Source organism: Poecilia reticulata, chromosome 14 (assembly GCF_904066995.2).
Source record: "Poecilia reticulata chromosome 14, P_reticulata-male-v2, whole genome shotgun sequence".
NCBI classification, from domain to species: domain Eukaryota; kingdom Metazoa; phylum Chordata; class Actinopteri; order Cyprinodontiformes; family Poeciliidae; genus Poecilia; species Poecilia reticulata.
In genome coordinates, this window is record NC_088843.1 from 23770270 (window position 1) to 23790698 (window position 20429).

The window sequence follows — 20429 nt, forward strand, 5'->3', positions numbered from 1 at the left end:
TGAAACATTTAGAAATGTTGGTTAAACCTTCAGAGTTGGTACGGTGCTTGAAATCCTTGAATTCCAGTTAGGTGTTTTCAAGGTTTGGAAAGTACTTAATTTCAAAATCAAGTTCTGGGACATGCTTGATATTCAAATTGAACAGTTTTGTTATAAGGTTTGATTAAAAGCCAAAATTTTCAACTGTTACTTACAGTTCAAGCCAGATATTTTTATACAGACACATTTTTTTTCTCACTGTCTGACGTTAAATTAGACTAAACTTTTCCTGTTTTAGGTCAGTTAGAATTACCAAAATTATTTCTACTTGCTAACTTTTCTAACTTTCTTTGTGTATTGTGTTTTAAGCGTTTCATTTGAGCAGGAAAGTATTTTGCTGTAACATGATTTATTTGGATTGTTTTATTCTAATGAATATTATTCATAATGTCTCAATGACTTTTTGATCTGTGTAATTAAAATAAAGTTTGTCTTATATTTTACACGTTAAAGTTATAGAAACTGGGGGATTTTTGTCAACTCTGTTGTTTTTTCTTGGAACAGTCAGGTGTATAAGATGTGAGAGAGACATTTCAAAACAAAATATTTGTTATATTTTAATGTATCTTTTTCCATGCTGTAGAGTATATAATACTATATTATTAATAACATATAATATTTAATTGAAACTTGTTTTTAGTTAATTTTTTTTTTTTTGACAAAGTGCAGCATTTTAAAAGTTTTAAAACTTACCTTAAAAATGCTGGAAAAGTGTTTCCTTGATACTTAAAGTTTAGTGAAAATCTGTTTTCTCGGATTAATTTCAACAGTTACTCCAAATATGGTTTGATTTAAGAGATTCTTAAAATTACTATATTATTTTATTCCAGCTCCAAACTTGAATTTTCCTGCAGACTAGTGTTGCAAACACAGAAACTGAAGTCATTACACTGCAGAAGGTGACAGGATAGTGCTTGTATCTATTTAGTTATTGAAATTTACTTTGGGGGCGTTTGGCCGTATGCTACTTCAACGTTATTACAAACAAAGGGAACAAAAGAAGGACGATTCAGGGGGTAGGGGGGCACTAAGTGATTCAGCAGTCATAGCTGCAACAACTGTGGCTGGTACTTAAACCATAGGATTAGCCCCAGGAATCTGAGTAAGCCTTTAACAGTCTCCCGTACTGGTTTGTTGTTTCCAGTTCAGCCGTGCAGCTGGTAGCAGCCATGCGCGGCCATACTTCTGCCAGCATTAAATGCTTTCTGAACATCTTTCACCCAACTTGATCTGCTTTTCACTGCTTTTCAGGCTGAACATTTTCAGAGGTTTTATTGTTTAATAAGCCATTTCAATCTCACCTATTAATCAATCAGGCATTGAAAGGCTTCAAAACCTAAAGCCCTAATCTCACCACTATCCAAGTCCATTCACTATATTTTGGTGATCAAGTTGGCACTTTGCTTTGTTGAAAATAAATCTAAAAATAGAGATCACCAAAGAAGTCCTACAGGTTGAGGATCAGATAAACATCTTGTACTCCCACGAATGTGTAAAAATAAGGTTGAGACCTGAGAAAATGCTTGACTAGTTTGTTTAAAAATCTAACAAAAACATGACAACATAAAGAAAAAATATCTAGAGTCAGAAATGAAATTTTTGATAATTAAAATAATAAGGTTTTATTAAAAAAATATTCAATTTGTTTCTTAGCAGTGCAGCATTGGTTTAAATATGTTGTCTAAGTTGTTTGAGATCTTTTTTGTTGTTTATCTTTACAGGTCTCCCTCACACGGTGACTTCTGATGTCTTCGGGGAAACTCAGACCTGAACCATGGTCATTCTGCAGCAGGTAGGAACGAGCTGGTTGCATGTTTTTGTTTCTTCTGTTGTATTTCTGCATCGTCGCTGTTCTCCTGATGTCTTATCAGTTTAACAGCGGCCACATTTATTCACCTGTGCTGTAAAATAGAGTATAAATGAAAAACAGACCAGTTTATGAGGATAAGCAACTTTGAGAGGTCATATTATGTAAGAAACCAAAACTATTTTCTTGTTGACTGAAATTGTATTTTCAAGGCAGTAGGTAGACTTTCATTTTCAAGTTAAAATACCTTCAAATGTTTTACAGTGTAAGGATCAGTTTGAAAAAGACTTCAGGATTTTCTCTCCCCATCACAGAGAAATTTTCTTAATGTTTTTTACTTCTAAAATGTCCCACTTGGTTACATTGGTTAAAATAAGCATTAAAAATCTCATAAATTACTGACATCCAGAATGTAGGGCTGGACAGCCTAATTTCCTCTTTCGGTTGTCATGGAAATATGCAGATTTTATGCAAATTAAACATAGAATATTAAAGCAGAGGTGAAGACCTGATGACACCATCAGGAATTAATTATATTCAGCTGAACTTAAACATGCAGAAATTTGTATTGGACTCCAGAGCTGTCCCAAGTGGATTTTAAACAGACGAGTCAGACTTAGTTCATATTTATACAGGTTTTAGTTCTGTAAAACTTAACAGCTAGTCAATAAAACATAATTATTGTAAATTTTCCTTTTAACTTATGTAATTCACTACCTAATGCTGGACAAAATCCCGACTGCTAGTGACCCAAACGCCAGACCGTTACGATGCTAGTCACATTATATGTAAAGAGATCAGGTGATGTGCATTTAAAGTGGCATTAAAAAGGTTTTGGCGTGTGCAGGGGTTAAGCACAACCCACATACGGAGGCCTTAGTCCTTGATGCGGCCGTCGCAGGTTCAATTCCTGGCCTGGTGACCTTTGCCACATGTCTTCCACATGTCTCTCATTACCCACTTTCCTGTCAATTAACTATCAAATAAAGGCCACAAGAGCCAAAAAAAAGCCTTATATAAAGGTCTTAAAAAGCCTTAAATTTGATTTGCTGCAAAGTGAAGATGCCTTGTTACAAATGTGCATCAAATATTAATGGATTATTTCCCTGTTTTCAAATTCACCAAAGTTTGCAAAGGTAAATTTACCTGTAAAACAGAGCAGATTATTGTTTTTTTCTGAACTTCACTAGAAATTGGTTAAATCATCTGTTTGTTCTAAAATTAAACTCTGTTACGTCTCTTCCTAATGGCCCATTGTGACCCATTTGGCCTGAAGTTAAGCCTTTTTCAAACTAAATCCTCCCATTCAGTCAGCTGGCAGCAGAAAAATTTGGTAATTCTGATACTTCCTGCTTATTCAACCAGCAGATCCAAACAGAAACAACAGGTTACATGACAACAAACCCACATTAGGCTGATCTTTAAAATGTTTTTCTCTGGATTCACCTTCACCTTTAGACACTAGGTGTCCTCAGTGTTCCTCTCTGGGCTTCAGATTGAATTTTTACCTTAGTAGTTATATAATTATGTGGATTTATTCCCTCAATATTATACTATTACATTAAGATGATTGACAGCAGTGTTTTTTCACAACAATATCTCCTTCTAAGATGTTCTTTGTCATTTGATCCAGCGTTTTTGGAGACCAGATTTATCAACTCTGAAACTGAGTCCTAGAGTGGATAAATTTCAACATGGTGGTTTCATAAATGAATACTGTGTACATATTAAAATTAACAGTATGTACATTTATGTGTGCATGCAGCCAAGGTTTTGCCATGTAACTGATTCTGTACTTTTAGTTTTCCTATTCTTTCAACTTGTCCAACTTTGTTGAATGTTGTTTGTCAAAATACAACTAATTAAAGCCTCTCTTCTATTTCTGAATATTAATTGGATACATTTTGTTTAATTTTTTTAAAGTAAAATTATTGTCACAGAAACCAAAAAATGAAGTTAGAGCAGTTTTATGGATGTAATTCACCACATAATCATCTAGCTTCGCCGCATTTGGCACTAACTGGAAGACATCTGACAGTTCCAGATGCCTGTAAAAGTAGTATAAATACTTCTCTGTGCTACTTTTAAGGCACATACACCAGAGAGTACGACAAACATATTTTTCAGAAAACATTTTTAGTTTTAATAGTAATTATTCTTATGTTCTTTTTCTCCTGCTGCCTAAAATCTTAACATACATGCCTTGTTCTTTTTGATGCAGGGGGACTATGTGTGGTTGGACCTTAAGACAGGCCGGGAGTTTGACGTCCCCGTTGGAGCTGTGGTGAAACTCTGTGACTCTGGACAGATCCAGGTTCTGGATGATGAAGGCCGGGTGAGTCCTCGACCCAGCAGGAGGATAAATCTGTGAGACCTATTCGGCTCACTCTACTAGTTCATTAAAATTGTTAATTCAAAATTCTATAAATTAATTAATAGCAATTAAACACAGTAAATAAATGACGATTAGTTTAGTTTATTTATTCCCTATTTTCCCTTCCCTGTGCAGGAACACTGGATTTTTCCCCAGAATGCCACCAACATCAAGCCGATGCACCCGACCTCCATCCACGGCGTCGAGGACATGATCCGCCTGGGCGACCTCAACGAAGCCGGCATTCTCCGCAACCTGCTCATCCGCTACAACGAACACGTCATCTACGTTAGTGACATGTCAAGTTCACAACAAAAACATTTGCAGTGTCCTGCAGTTTCATAGACTTCTGAAACACTAGCTATGCTTCCATCAACCATATAATTACCCAAATTGGAATTACAAAAATAAATTTGCTTAATGGAAACATAATAATTGAAAAAAAAAAAATCACGTTTTTCGATTCCAAGTTTTTGCACTACCATGAGTTAATTTTTCAGATGCAACGAAATTAGCATTAGTGTAAACTCAGATGTCAGAATCTCAAAGACATAAGGATACGCTAAAAGTATGACAAAAACATACTTTTTTTTGTATATCTAGATCTTCTAACTTTTTATTTTACCTTATTTTTTTCTGTGCCCCCTCCCAGACGTACACTGGCTCGATCCTGGTGGCAGTGAATCCCTATCAGCTGCTTCCCATCTACACTCCGGACCAGATCCGCCTCTACACCAACAGGAAGATCGGAGAGATGCCGCCGCACATATTCGCCATTGCAGACAACTGCTACTTCAACATGCAGAGGAACAACAAGGACCAGTGCTGCATCATCAGGTGTGACTTTGTTCCCTCCTGAAGAGGGAACAAGCAACTCACTCTCTTCTTCTTTTTTTTATGTATATATATTTTTTTATTTGGTTTTGTCTGACAGTGGTGAATCTGGAGCCGGGAAAACCGAAAGCACAAAGCTGATTCTTCAGTTCCTGGCGGCCATCAGCGGTCAGCATTCCTGGATAGAGCAGCAAGTCTTGGAGGCCACACCCATCCTTGAAGGTCAGCATCAGTCACCATCCACAAAGTATATGTTTGTCCACTTTATAAACAAGCAGGAAGAAATTAATGCACCCTTTTATGCTTTCTTCATCATCTCCTGTTCTGATTTGTTTAACTGTTCAGCTTTTGGAAATGCCAAGACGATCCGCAACGACAACTCCAGTCGCTTTGGGAAGTATATAGACATCCATTTCAACAAACGGGGCGCCATCGAAGGGGCCAAGATAGAGCAGTACCTGCTGGAGAAATCTCGAGTGTGTCGACAGGTCAGATGATTCTGCTCAGATTTACTCCAGAACAGTTTTAGCTGAAATTAAATTGTATTCTGATCTGATTTGTTCTTCTGTACTACTGGAATCTTCTATAAACAGAGGAAATATTTTCTGAAGAATATAGTTAAATAAAAAATGAGGGTGAGAAGCTCGGTCATCCGGGAGGGACTCAGAGTAGAGCCGCTGCTCCTCCACGTTGAGAGGAGCCAGTTGAGGTGGCTCGGGCATCTGGTAAGGATGCCTCCTGGACGCCTCCCTGGTGAGGTGTTCCGGGCACGTCCCACCGGGAGGAGGCCTCGGGGAGGACCCAGGACACGCTGGAGGGATTATGTCTCTCGGCTGGCCTGGGAACGCCTTGGGATTCCCCCGGAGGAGCTGGAAGAAGTGACTGGGGAGAGGGAAGTCTGGGCCTCCCTTCTGAAGTTGTTGCCCCCGCGACCCGACCCCGGATAATCGGAACAAAATGGATGGATGGATGGATGGATGGATGGATGGATGGATGGATGGATGGATGGATGGATGGATGGATGGATGGATGGATGGATGGATGGATGGATGGATGGATGGATGGATGGATGGATGGAAAAAATATATCTAAAACTGATTCATGCTGGAGGTGTTGCAGACATCTCCATATTTTCTGAGATTTTCTGAATTGATCTAAAAAATGTGAAAACTAACATGAATGCTGATTTGTTTTTCTCTCCTGTAGGCAGCCGATGAGAGGAACTACCACATTTTTTACTGCATGTTGAAAGGAATGGGTCCGGAGATGAAGGCTAAGCTGGGTCTGGGTCTGGCCAGGGATTACTGTTACCTCACTGCGGTAAAACTGACTGTTATTTACACTCACTGTATAAAACAACTCAGCCATTTTTACAGTTTTAAACCAGACAAAACCTTTTTGTCTTTAGTTCAGTTAAGATTAATAAATTACTATACCATTTTTGAAATAATTTTTCTTAACCTTGAGTCGGTAAGTGATAAATGTCATTTAATTGAGATAAAGGGTAGGTTTAGTTAAGTGCTGAATTCTCTTTTCAAATGGAAAAGTAGTGGTAAGTCAGTTATTTTGTTGTTATTTCCTGACAAAACTAGTGCAACCATATCAAGTCTATAGGCCAACATTGACATTAGTCGCATCTCCATTAGCATTTTTTCTGTGTATTTTGAAGTACCACATTAGAAAAGGTTGACAGGAACGGCAAAATTTGAAATAAGTTCCTCGATTTTGCAAAAAGGTTTTTACGCTCGCTTGAGGTAGTTTTCAGCTTTTCTGAAAAAGTTAAGGAGCTAAAGTTGGAAACAAATTGACCGAATAAGTTCTGATGTTGCAAGTATTCTCATCCACTGGTGGGTCTGTGCCTGTCCAGAGGCAAAAACTCCACAAAGTCCACACCTTGGGCCTTGAGAAAGGACTCTCTCCATTTTTTCTGAGAAGTGTGGCTCATGCTAGCTGCCAACTTCTACTTCCTGCTTGTTACAGCCATGTGTAGCGTCAACATCTAACAAAATTCACTTTACGTAGCGTGGTTGATTCACTCCAAAAGTTACTCCAAAGGTTACTCAATAATGACACTGCTCTGGCCAAGAACTGTAAAAGTCTCCCTGTCCTCACTGTTTCCAGGGTAACTGTACTGAATGTGATGGCCGCGATGACCTGGCTGATTATTCCAGCATCCTGTCGGCCATGAAGGTGCTCATGTTCAGCGAGACAGAGAACGTGGAGATTTCGAAGCTGCTGGCGGCCATCTTGCATATGGGCAACCTTCGGTTTGAAGGTATGTGAATGCCTCAGAGTCATTATTACTTGTGGTTGCGTGGAGGTTCTTTAACCGTATTCTCGTTACCTGCAGCTCGTACATACGACAATCTGGACGCCTGTGTGGTTGTGAGATCTCCTGACCTAGTGACTGCTGCTTCACTCATGGAGGTTTGTTCCACTCTAGCAATACTGCCTATAAATTGATCTATTATATTGTCAAAACTAAATTGGTGCTCAAGGGCTGTAATTTTTCATGGACATATATAATCTGTATTAAAGCCAGTGCTTCAGCATTTGTGGAAGTGGTGTTTATGACTGATGCTTTAGAGTTAGTGCTAATTTTTTAGTTAGCAGTGCTAAAATGTTTGGACATTTTTTCAGTTTAAAGTAGAAAAATTTAGAATTTAGCATTCAGAACTTCATTTCTGACTGTAACTTCTATTTTATAGCCTTTTAGACCCTAATTAATAGGTTATAAAACACTGATTCACAACAAAGGCTGTCTCATGGCACTTTACACAAATATGTCTCTTTCTGGTCCATAAAGGTATAACCAATCCAATAGTATCTGATTACAAATGGATTTAAATTCAATTATTTATTTTTCAGTTTAATTTGATTGTGTGGTCTGACAGCAAACATTTCCCTTTTATCTGAATGTCAGTCTTCACAGCACAGATAACAAAGAGCCCATCCGTAAAAGAAAAAGCAACACATTTTGCGTGGTTCTGTACTGCAGGTGGAGCCGAAGGACGTGATGGTGTGTTTGACCACTCGAACCCTCATCACCCGGGGTGAAAGCGTCACCACGCCTCTCAGCGTGGAGCAAGGTCTGGACGTCAGGGATGCCTTCGTCAAGGTATTTATTATTTATGCTTAAAAGAGCAGCTTAATAAATCCAAACACAGAGTTGTGTTTCTGTGAGCTTCTTCCTAGAGGTTTGGTTAAATGTTTTATTCTTACATTAACTGCAGTTAATATAAGCCTCATCCACAAAAACTCACAAAATATGTGAGCAGAGCGGTTTCTGACCTATACCTTTCAGAATGTTTCAGTCATAAAAAATATTAAAAATTATTATTTTGTTTTTGCTTTTGCTTTTTTCATCAGTAAACAAGTGTCTGTGATTTGCTACTGGACTGTATGCTAATCCCCTATTTTTGAAAGGCAGACCCAAATGTTTGTGCCATTATGTATGTGCTGTAATTTCTGTAAATAAATGAGAAATTTAGCATGTTGCATGCACACTGATGTGTGGTTTCTCCTTCTGCAGAGAATATAAACAATCAAGGACTGTAAGGCAGCTAAAACCAGAAGTTATCAGCCAATCAGCTTGGGGCCAAAATGATCTGTTCTAGACAAGCTTTTTTAATACTTTGAAATCAGATTCAAATGTCACATTTAAAAGCTTTCTTGTGAACATTGTGACGTTTTTGAAGGACTCCACACCCACATATTCATATTTAACTTTTTTACATTTTGTCAAGCTACAACCATAAACATAAATGTTTTTGTTGAGATTTTGTATGACAAACACAAAAAAGTGTATAATTGTGAAGCAGAAGAACAAAATGGTTTTCAAATGATTTTATAGGTAGATATCTAAAAATGTTTGTTGTGTGATTCTCCAGTACCTATTAACATCTATCTAAAGCACTCTGCTTCATCACACCTGAATTAAATTATTTAATAAGCGAAACTGTTTGCAGGATGTGTATTTTTTGTCAGAGTAGTAACTCTGCTGATGGAGGGGAGTCCCCTCAGATCAGTCCTTCAGTTTGTCTCCAGATAGGTTTGTGTTCTCGCAGCTAAGCTAATGTAGGTTTTCTGACTTTATGCTTTATTATGCAGGGGATCTACGGCAGACTGTTTGTCTGGATAGTAGATAAAATCAATGCAGCCATTTACCGACCTCCTTCCTGCGAGAGTAGTGTCATCAGAAGGTCTATCGGACTACTGGACATCTTCGGCTTTGAGAATTTTCTCGTCAACAGGTGATGAATCAATTTTTTTTCGAGGGTTAAACTTTTTTTAAGGTGATTTTTTTCTGAATTGTCTGACTGCTTGTGTAGCTTTGAGCAGCTGTGCATCAACTTCGCCAACGAAAACCTGCAGCAGTTCTTCGTTCGCCACGTTTTCAAGCTGGAGCAGGAGGAGTACAACCTGGAGGACATCAACTGGCAGCACATTGAGTTCACAGACAACCAGGAGGCGCTGGACATGATCGCCAACAAACCCATGAACATCATCTCCCTCATTGATGAGGAGAGCAAGTTCCCAAAGGTACGACTCAAAGGATCAAACAGTTTTATTCTGCAAAGTTATGTGTGGTGTAAAGAACCTGAAAACAGTTTCTTGTCCATCTTTTGTCAGGGAACCGATGCTACGATGTTGTATAAGCTCAACTCACAGCACAAACTCAACACCAACTACATCCCTCCGAAAAACAGCTACGAAACCCAGTTTGGCATCCAACACTTTGCTGGGGTGGTGCATTATGAATCCAGAGGTTTGTTCATCCCAATCAGAGATTAATCTTCTAATTTATGGTCTGCATTATAGTGAGTTATGTTTAATTATATTAAACTAATCTGTCTCATAATCCATCAGAAATCCTGCTATATACATCTGAAATGTCTTTATACATATATAAAGACCTACAAATCAGATCAAAACTATTTTTCTTTAAATGCACTACCTAATGCAATCATGCACTCTTTTGAGTTAATTCAGGCTGAAGTTCAAGACATGATGGTCTGTAGTAAAACAGAGATAATCTTATAACTAGTTAGTCTATAAAGCCCTCCAACTATGAACCTGCTTATAGTAAATCATGTGAATTGTACAATAATAAAAAATAGAACAGAAATTGCTCAGAAAAAGAATGATGCATTTGGAGCATATTTATCAGATAATTTGCACAAAGTTTACAGACTTAATCTTTTGTCAAGATTGTTTGTGTGTGAAGCTTTTGTTCAATCCGAATGAGTCAACCAAACCCTCTCAGTGTTTCCCATTTCATTCATCCTTCAGGATTTCTGGAGAAAAACCGCGACAGCCTCCACACCGACATCATCCAGCTCGTCCACTCGTCCAAGAACAAGTTCATCAAGCAGATCTTCCAGGCCGACGTTGCTATGGTAATTCCTGTTTCCTTTCTGTTGTCGTTCAAGGTGATGACGGGTGGTGCAGCGCAGCACCTCACACATCCTCTCACTCTTCTGTCTCCTCTGTGTTTTTACTTTTTAAACATCAGTTTCTTTGTGGCTATCAGCAGCCCAGCACCTCCGCTCCCAAGGTAACATCGACAAACTTTGGTGTCTGTGTTTGCTTAACTTCAGCCAAAGTCCAGCAGCGTGACTAGCAGCCTCCCACTCCACTCGTTAGTCCTTTTCTCCACAGGAATATGGCTTGTTGCAGTAAACAGCAACTTTTATAAGCTACTTAATTATATGTATATATTAAAAGTCGTATCTGTGTCAATGATAAAATATTTCCTTATGCTGTAAGTCTCAAAATCTTCCAGAGTTAATACTCTTTTTCAAAAAGATTAATTTTGTGCAGTTTTGTCCAGAATATCATGTGCATCTTCATGCACAGGGACTCGTTTCCAGGCATCTATAATGTTACACTGTCAACTGGAATGTAACTGGAGCAGGTTAAAAGAAAACTTGTTTGAGGTTTGAAGAAACTGCAGCTTTTTAACAGACATCTTGTGAAGATTTTTCCTTTCCCCTGACTTTCTTTGTGCTACAGCAACATGTGCCCTCTCTGTCCTGTGTTGTGCATTGTACACAATATTTGTTAATGTGGTGAATTTCCTGATAAATACATGAAATCTAATAAATTGGTTATCTTTATCAGTGGAAATATGGGTAAGTATGTTGGTCAGCTGATCTACAATTATTTGGTAAAAAGATTTATAGAGTCTGGTCAAAATAAGGGGACATTTCACATAACTGAATGTTTCATTCATAAAGTTTCAGCTGTTATTGGGACAGACGGTGATCAACCATTCTCGATTACCATATTTTCAATCCTATTTTAGGGATGAAAGATTTTACTGTATGATTCGAAGTACTTGCTGCACATTATGACAATGCCTTCTACATTTTGTGTCAGATTCAATCATCCATCCATCCATCCATTTTTTTACACCTTTGTCCCTTAGTGGGGTCGGGAGTGTTGCTGGTGTCTATCTCCAGCTAACGTTCCGGGCGAGAGGCAGGGTTCACCCTGGACAGGTCGCCAGTCTGTCGCAGGGCCAGATTCAATCATGCTTTTAATTTTTCTTTAGTTGATTTTCTTTTAAGCATTTTTACTGTTACGATATTGTTAACTCATTTGTGGTTTGCAGTATCTTTCTTCCTTTTTATTAGTTATTTATTTTATTTATTAATATTTTTTTGTTTTACCAGTTTGTTTGTTTGTTTGTTTGTTTGTTTGTTTGTTTTACACTGTATTTTTAGGGGGTTGAAACAAGAAAACGTTCTCCAACTCTGAGCAGCCAGTTCAAACGTTCCCTCGAGATGCTGATGAGGACGCTCAGCGTGTGTCAGCCGTTCTTCGTTCGCTGCATAAAACCCAATGAGTTCAAGAAACCAATGGTAAGAGTCTCTAACCAGTGACTTCTATGCAGTCATCCACAAACAAAGCGATCCCTCATGGTAGGTTAAGCTAAGAAATGATCAAACTCACTGTGGTGAGCACAGTGAACCCCGTAAAGGACTAATATAACATATTGTCATTGTAAAAACTAAAAATTATATTATTGATTGTCTGTTCTGAGATTTTCGAAGAGTAAAATGTAGCATAAAGATGAAAGAAAAATGTGATTATCAGAGTTATTAGAAGGAGGATGTTTGCAAATAAAAGTTGCCTGTATCAAATTGACATTCATTTTTTCCTAAAATAAGCATTTGCTCTGTCATTTGCATGCACCAAATTTTGTTTTAACATCTGATTTATTCTTTTCTTCCCCTGCAGTGGACAATTTTTTAGAAGATTTTTCCACTTCAGCGTTGTTACCTTTTAAATAAACAACAAAAAATTATCAGCTATATAACACTACCACCTCTCAAATTTTTGATAATGTTTTGTTTATAGTTTATTTCTTTCCAAAATCTCAACACAATTAATAAATGCTGATGTAACCTTTCAGAATAGAGCTTGTTAGTCTAATGTAGCAACAGCTAACTTCACTCTGAGCTCTAATACACAAATTCAACTGAAAACGTTAAAAATAACACAATTAAAACAACTAAATATGAATTTTTAAATGTGGTGTTATACCCATTTCACAGCTTTGGCACAATTAAATTCAAATCCTGTTTTTAGTCATGCTATGTTTGAAAATGCGTAGCAAAACTATAGACTTGCAGCATTTCCAGTCTCCATTTTTGGCCAAATGCAAATAAATCTTCCCTTCTGTAAATTAATAATGACAAAATCAATCAGAACTTGAAACATTTTTATCCTGTATTTGTATTCTTTTTAGTTGATAATAACAAGTCGTGTGTTTCTGCATTATTTTCCTCAGTTATTTGACAGAGAGCTGTGTATTCGCCAGCTGCGCTACTCCGGCATGATGGAGACGATCCGGATCAGGAGAGCAGGTTATCCCATCAGATACAGCTTTGCTGAATTTGTGGATCGATATCGAGTCCTGATGCCTGGAATCAAACCTGCTCACATACAGGTAAACAGCACAATCTCTTTGGTTTTTGTCTTATTCTCTTTTTTATCACATCTCTGTGGAATCGGTTACATCGATATTCTTCTGTTTGCAGAGCATTAAAGCATTTTTGATAGATTTTATTTCGTTATTGACATTAATAGTAAAATGAAATCTTGAAATTTCTTTGTTTTTGTTTTTATAAAAACAAACAAACGGTGTTCTACTAGTTTTCTTAAACTGTAACTTCATTCAGGATGACCTGAAGGGAACCTGTCAGCAGATAGTCTCAGCCCGGTTGGGAAAACAGGAAGACTGGCAGATTGGAAAAACAAAGATTTTTTTAAAGGTTAGTTTTCCTATGTTATCAGTTGATGAAATACTGTGTCGAAATACAGTTCAGCGACATCTAATGTAGATCATTTTTCTGATTTGCAGTGTGTTGCATGAAATTGTTTTTTATGGTCATAAATCTTATCATTCCATTAGGATTTGGCCGAGCCACCTGAGTTATTTTGTGAAGTCCTGATAAAGCTTACTTACTTCTCACTTTGTGTTTTCCTGTCAGGACCACCATGACATGCAGCTGGAGCTCGAGAGAGATAAAGCCATCACCGATAAAGTCATCCTCATCCAGAAATCTGTGCGTGGATTGAAAGCGAGGTTAGTGGAGAAATCATGGAAGCTGTGTGTTTTGAGAAATACGTTTTTTAAATTTCTTCTCTTCACAACATTTGCTTTCATTTTCCATTTTCTTCATAAAATCATAAACTGAGCTGATCCTTTTAAAGTAAAACTTCCCTGAAGGGCTAATATTTGATTAAATTGCTTTTAGTGCTTCTTAAACTATTTGCTGCCAGCTTGTGGCAGTCGCCTATCCAATCTGTGGCATCAAGCATGCAGGTGAGTTTACTATGAATATAACTTCTAAAAACACCTAAGTTATTTTTTGAGCTTGGTATTTTTTATTTAAAACATTATTATAAGTCAAATATTGTGTTTGAAGAAAAACAAATCAAAGCCGTTTTATCATCTTGAGGCGTGAGTTTTCAAACCATGCTGCAACTGACTCCATAAACATAGAAAGGTGCATTGAAACAGTTGAAACATATTTACTAAATATAATAAAACCATGTCTTCAGCATCTTTAATCCTGCAACAAGTCATGAATATAGCAGAACATTTACATACAAACTTAAAAAAGGGGACCAACAGCTGAGCTATAGATGAAAATATATGTATAAATATCTATGAATGTCTATTAAAAGCTACTTATTGAAGTTCAAAGAATTGATTTTGCATGATGGAGTTGTGGTTTAATGTGTATTTTCTGTTTCTTTGACAGGTCAAACTTTCGCAGACTCAGGAGCGCTGTGGTTTTTATTCAGAAGGTCTGGAGGGGGTACAGGAGCAGGAAGAATTACCAAATTGTGAGTCGTTCTGATTCTTGGAGCGTTTTGTGTGGGGTTTTTTTTTAGATGCTAAAAGAGATGTTTTCTCTTAAAAGCTTAAGGAATGATAACAATAAAATATTGATTCTTAAAGGGAGTGTACTATGCAAAATTCACATTTTGTACGCTTTTGTACTTTTATTTGAGGTTCTTCTGCTACTAAAAACAGTGCTTAAAAAGGTGAAATTTCATCATCTAAAAATTATTTTATACAAAAAAACGTAACAAACATATTTTGTACAGCCCATAGACCAATCCTAAAAACTTTCCTGGAAAAATCGTGACTTTTGGAATAAATGTTTCTCCGTCAGATGAAGTCGGGCTTCATTCGCCTTCAGGCAGTCTGCAGGTCCAGGAAGTACTACAGAAGCTACCGGATCACTCGCTGCCGCATCACCCTGATCCAAGCCCGCTGCCGGGGCTTCCTCGTCCGGCAGACCTTCTGGAGACGCCTCCGAGCCGTGTTGACCCTCCAGGCCTACACCAGAGGCATGATAGCCAGACGCCTCTGCCAGAGGCTCAGGGCCGAGGTAAATGGTTACTACGTTTACTACTGCTACCTGCACCTCATTGACCTGCCAGAAAGACACGGAGACTGGCTGTGAGGGAGTGCCTGTTAATAAATCTTTCAATATTCATATACATTTATAACAGAATTACACCAGGAAGGAGCAGAGGCCTGTGTGAAAGCTATCCTTCCCTTTACATATCAGCCAGTAGCATCAAACACTTGCTGGTCAGGTTTTGGTTCAATGTTGCTGCCAACATTCCCTGTTTCTTCTTCTTCTATCCACCTGTCATTCTTTCTGTTGCCGGAATGACCAGAACAGGTGCTACAATACAGACATTTATGTTTTGTAACTTATAATTTACTCATTTGCCAAATATATTTTATAAATCAATCCAGTTTTAACTGTTAAAATTGTGTCTTGAAAACCTGAATTTAAAAAAAAATCACTTTAGTACTATAAAACATACAGGTTTTATTTCTATAGGAAATACTGCCTCATATGTAATGTTATTAAAATTAGATAAATAAAGGTGTTTAAACAATATTAGGGCTGCAACTAACAGTTGTTTTTGTCATTGATTATTCTTAATCGAGTAATATAATAATATAGTAAGAAATAATTTGCACATTGTGCAGATTTTTCATTTAACCAGCCTATTTTATACAATATTTGAAATACTTAAAATGCCATAGTGTATACTTGATCATTTGTTGCAAAGGATACATCTGTAGCTGAAAAATACTTCTAACATCCAGATGTGAAAAGCTCAGTTCTTTTTGAGCCACTGACCATCGATTGAATTAATCATGTCTTATTTGCCTTCTAATTTAGTAATAGCAAATCTATTATTTAAAAATATGTCCTATTGCAGAGAAAATAATTAACATTTTCAGATTTAAACATACATTTGATGATGTATTATTAGTCTAAAAACTAAAGCATCATGTCTCTCAGATGTTTTGTTATCATACATTTCGCTGTCATTGTATTGAGTCATATCTGACAGAAATGCTCTGTCGTTTGTGTTTATGGGTTGAGGAATAGGAGCAAGACCTGATATAATTTTCTAACAGCAACATGTCTGCATTTCGGCATGAATACAATATTTTTATCCTCAAATGTCCAGTGGTTGTTTTTGGTTGATTTACTAAAATAATCAAACATTTTTAACTTTGCAAACTAAATATTGGGCTCTATTTACATGCTACTTGCTTATTTATTTTTAATCTTAAATTAATTTATTTTAAGATGTAAACTAAAAAGTCTGCTTTTTTAAAAACAATGGACCAGTTAAGTATAAGTTGGCTTATTCTTGATAAACATGAATACAAGTGAAGGTTATTGAGAGCCCTGTACTGGCCTGGGGGCCTTAATAAGTGGCTCAGTTTGCTTTGCCTCTGGCTGGCTCTGCTTTATGAATGAAAACAATGGTGTTCATTGAAAATGAGCTGGAGCAGCATTCACTTCACATCATTATTACTATTATTATCATTATTGTTTTGTTCCCACTTGCTTTGTATTTTTGTTTTTATATGGATTTATTGTGGGTTTATCTTTTTTGCTTCGTCATCCTCGTGTGTTGCGCTTGGAAACGTGATGTCAGAAAGTATAACTATTATTACCTGTGGGCCTTAAATGATTCTACTGTGTTCTGTTTGTGTTTTGTTAAACAAATAAAAGTGTCTTTAAAAAAGAAAAGATTAAAGGTTTACAATTTTGATGTGTATTCACTGTTTTTTAATTTAACTACTGTGGACTCCAGGCAGCATATCAGAGCTGCTCAGACACATCTCTGCTAGATTACAACAAAATAAAAGTCATGAGTTGAATCAACTACGCTGGACTTCATAAAGGGGGATCAACATAATTCATCCTGCAGTAAAACTCACAATTATTTCTAGATACAAGTTTTGATTGTATTTGTTTTTTTTTTGTTTGTTTCTACAAATCTTTTTTTAATTACATCTTTTTTTTATTTTTCAAAGATTTGTAGTTTCTGTTCTGTATAATTTCAGAATATAAAGAAATTATAATTTTTGTTCTACAACATTTTCATGAATATAAATAAAATGTGGCTGTAAATTATACAAAAGATAAAATATTTATTCTTATTTGTAATACTACTAATAATTACTATTCAGTGTGTTTGCACCACCTTAGATGTCTTAAAAACTAAGTTGGCCTTAAATATGCTAGTCACAGGTCTATTAAATCTTGTATATTCTACATGTTTTATTACTATTATTGTTATTATTATTATTATTATTATTAATATTCTTATTATTTATAATGATAGAAAAAAGAAGTAGAGTAAAATCAACAAATAGGGAGCGTTTTTTAATTTGAAACAAAACAATAAGACTCTTTCTAACCAAACCTTTTCTTTGAGGTTTGAGTAAGTCAGGAAGCAGCTGCAGTTTTAACGTCTTCGTCTGTGAACCGTGTTCTTCTGCTTTCTCATCTTAAAGCGTCAGCGGCGCCTGGAGGCCGAGCGGCAGCGTCTGGCCGAGGAGGAACAGCTCCGGAACCAGATGACGGTCCGGCGGGCCAAGGCGGAGGCCGAGAGGAAGCACCAGGAGCGGCTCTTCCAGTTGGCCCAGCAGCAGGAGGAGCGGGAAAGGGAGGAGAAGGAGGAGGCGCGCAGGAAGAAGGAGCTGCTTGATCAGATGGAGAGGGAGAAGGAGCAGCCTGTTGACCACTCCGACATGGTGGACCGGATGTTTGGTTTCCTCGGGGACTCCGGACCGCTCCCGAACCAGGACGGACAAGCGCCGGCTGGGTTTGAAGTATGTGTTCATGGTTTGATTAAATTTCTGCCAGAAAACTCATAAATTTTTATATTCATTTTCCAGAAATAACAAGAAAATTTCTGACCTCCAAAAATCAAAAATTTGCAATAAGAAATACAGAATTTGTAAGAATAGTCTTAGAGATTTTCAAGAAAAAATTTGAAAAAATTTGCAAGGAAAAACTCATTTCAGATTTTTTTTGTCAGAAATTTGTTCTGTTTTTTTTTTTTGTCTTTATCTACGTACAGTGAACCTAATAGGCCATCATACGTCTAAGCTTTGGTGAAAAGTTAGATAAAATTATTCAAATACAAAGAAATATACCTGAAGCATCATTTAAACCAGGGGTGCCCAAAGTTGGCTTTGAGGGCTGGCATGCTGCATGTTTTAGTTCTCTCCCTAGTGGTAGTAACAATCTTTTCAGCATGTAAATGTTCTCCTTAGGTCTCTAATGAGCCATCATTTGATCCAGGTGTGTTAAACCAGGGAGAGAACTACAACATGTGGGATGCTGGCCCTCGAGGACCGACTTTGGGCACCACTGATTTAAACACTTTAATCAATCACATTGACTCATTTGGAGGTTATGAGCAACCTTTAACTTTATTTAAACTCAATGAAAACCATTTGATGCATTGTACCTGATGTGAGTTAGTTTGATCCTAACTTACATCTGCAGAGGTCAAGATAAGAAAAGAAAGCCTGAGAATAGTGAAGAATTGAGTTAAGAACATCCTCTAAAATGTAAAAAAAAAAAAAAAAACATTATCAAACAACATCATTGCATACATGTATTACCTTACCAAACTATAAAACACATAACACCAAAACCGGTTGTGGGTTTCACATGTTCTCCATATTAAAATAATTCCCTTGTTTGTTTATCCTGATAGTAAATCTTGGTGTCGAGGTTCTGAAAGTGACATTCCACTATTCTGTGTTCCCTCAGGATTTGGAGCAAACTCCTCGGGGCGAGGAAGCAGAAGAAGAGATGCTGAATGAAGCTCCGCCATTACCCGACGAGGAAGAGGAAGATCTATCCGATTACAAGTTCTCCAAGTTCGCCGCCACCTACTTCCAGGGTCTTTCCACTCACACCTACATCAGGCGGCCACTGAAGCAACCGCTGCTGTTTCACGAGGACGAAGGAGACCAGCTGGTGAGTTTCAGCTTCTGTTCAGATTGTAGTAAAGAAACAAGCCAAAGGGGGTGGCCATGTTTGTTTTCAGTTCAGGGTGGAGCAGAAATGTGAACAGAAATAGTTCTGGCATGCAGGGAAAATTGTGGCATGTTATTAATTAATTAATTTTATTTATATTGAGCCAATTCAGAAAAGATTTCAAGTCACAACATAAACATTTAAAAGTTGTATCCAATTATATAGAAAAATGTGTAATAAATATATCAAATTCATGCAGATTCAGCTGTACAGACAGATTGAATCAAATAAAGTTTGATTTAATCATAGTTAGAGTATAATGCAGTTAGAAATCTCATTTTTCTTGTTTAAATTATGTAACACTTAGGGAAATCTTTTTTTTATTTTTTTTATTTATGGTTTATCCAGACTGACCCAATAGGGTCAATATATGATATTTATTTTATATTTTATGGCTATTAGAAATTAGATCACAGCTAAGTGGTAGATGTCAGTGTTTCCCTCATATCCCTGGTGCAAAGGGCAGAATAAATAAAATATAAAACAAAAAAATATGCAATCAAAACAAAATACCTCTGAAAAACATGATAAATAATGTAGGGTGCTTTATCCAAGAACATTCATGGACAGTTTAGTGGAAGAAAAACATTGTGATTGAAAAATTGTCACACCAGAGTATCTTGTGATGAGCTCATCGAAGATCTGATTAAAACCTCTTTTTCCATGTCTTCCAGGCTGCGTTAGCCGTGTGGATCACCGTGTTGAGGTTCATGGGCGACCTGCCAGAACCAAAATGCCAGATAGTCATCAACGACGGCAGTGAGAAGATCCCCGTCATGACCAAGATCTACGAAACCCTCGGCAAGAGGACCTACAAGAGGGAGCTGCAGGAGCTGCAGGTGGAGGAAGAGGTGAGGCGGTGCTGCTCAGCGTCTTATTGCTTATTTTCTGAGGAGAAAACTTGATCCACGTTTGTCTCTACAGAACAGCTCCATAGACTCTCAGAAGAGGAACAGCGTCAGACATAAGCTGGTGTCTCTAACTCTGAAGAGGAAAACAAAGATAACAGAAGAGGTCAGGTTTGTTCATGTTTACAAACTGGATTAGGGTTAATTCAGTGGTAAAAACAAAAGCATTATGGGTAAAATCTGCAGAAACCTTCGAAGAAGATATTTTGGTTCTATGTAATGGATGCAAGTTATCGATTGAATTCATGTAAAACTGATCTTATTGATTAACTAACGATTAATTAAAAAGTGTCCATTTTCTTAAAACCTTGAGGGTTATTTTGCATAAAGGGGCCAGCATTCCACCAAAAATCATAGTTACAAAAGTCAAGCATTTTCAACTTTTGAAAATGAGAAAATGTACAAAAGTTGAAAATGTTCATATTTTTTCAACAATTTTTAGATTAATCTTAATTTTTTTTTTTTTTCTGGTACATTTTTGACTTCAAACTCAGAAATTTTCAAGTTTTTTTCTAAAAAAATTCTGAGTTTAATCTCAGAGTTTTTGTGTGGAAATTTACTCC

General features: G+C 37.0%; 2 protein-coding genes across 9 annotated transcripts in view; one reads left to right on the top strand and one right to left on the bottom strand.

Moving 5' to 3' along the window:
* The window catches only part of LOC103476307 (unconventional myosin-VIIa-like), a 36281-nt gene that overhangs the window by 4166 nt on the left and 11686 nt on the right, over nucleotides 1–20429 (top strand). For 6 of the 8 annotated variants that reach the window (XM_081615167.1, XM_081615168.1, XM_081615163.1 and 3 more), the window contains exons 3-27: nucleotides 1761–1831; nucleotides 4068–4181; nucleotides 4356–4508; nucleotides 4873–5057; nucleotides 5155–5276; nucleotides 5400–5542; nucleotides 6261–6374; nucleotides 7176–7329; nucleotides 7405–7481; nucleotides 8053–8172; nucleotides 9165–9307; nucleotides 9386–9596; nucleotides 9687–9822; nucleotides 10347–10453; nucleotides 10570–10611; nucleotides 11783–11920; nucleotides 12853–13011; nucleotides 13244–13336; nucleotides 13556–13650; nucleotides 14333–14417; nucleotides 14750–14968; nucleotides 17419–17736; nucleotides 18689–18898; nucleotides 19633–19809; nucleotides 19883–19972. In XM_081615167.1, the coding sequence (XP_081471293.1) occupies nucleotides 1814–1831; nucleotides 4068–4181; nucleotides 4356–4508; nucleotides 4873–5057; nucleotides 5155–5276; nucleotides 5400–5542; nucleotides 6261–6374; nucleotides 7176–7329; nucleotides 7405–7481; nucleotides 8053–8172; nucleotides 9165–9307; nucleotides 9386–9596; nucleotides 9687–9822; nucleotides 10347–10453; nucleotides 10570–10611; nucleotides 11783–11920; nucleotides 12853–13011; nucleotides 13244–13336; nucleotides 13556–13650; nucleotides 14333–14417; nucleotides 14750–14968; nucleotides 17419–17736; nucleotides 18689–18898; nucleotides 19633–19809; nucleotides 19883–19972 (3423 nt within the window). In that variant the 5' untranslated portion in view covers nucleotides 1761–1813. The remainder of the gene's footprint in view (nucleotides 1–1760; nucleotides 1832–4067; nucleotides 4182–4355; nucleotides 4509–4872; nucleotides 5058–5154; nucleotides 5277–5399; nucleotides 5543–6260; nucleotides 6375–7175; nucleotides 7330–7404; nucleotides 7482–8052; nucleotides 8173–9164; nucleotides 9308–9385; nucleotides 9597–9686; nucleotides 9823–10346; nucleotides 10454–10569; nucleotides 10612–11782; nucleotides 11921–12852; nucleotides 13012–13243; nucleotides 13337–13555; nucleotides 13651–14332; nucleotides 14418–14749; nucleotides 14969–17418; nucleotides 17737–18688; nucleotides 18899–19632; nucleotides 19810–19882; nucleotides 19973–20429) is intronic. The other 2 variants (XM_081615164.1, XM_008428549.2) reach the window with 1 other exon arrangement.
* The window catches only part of LOC103476303 (glycerophosphodiester phosphodiesterase domain-containing protein 5-like), a 34041-nt gene continuing 31935 nt past the window's right edge, over nucleotides 18324–20429 (bottom strand). The window contains exons 18-20 of the transcript XR_014090776.1: nucleotides 19774–19942; nucleotides 19570–19677; nucleotides 18324–18912 (exon numbers count right to left, since the gene is read on the bottom strand). The gene's annotated coding sequence lies outside the window, so the exon portion shown is untranslated. The remainder of the gene's footprint in view (nucleotides 18913–19569; nucleotides 19678–19773; nucleotides 19943–20429) is intronic.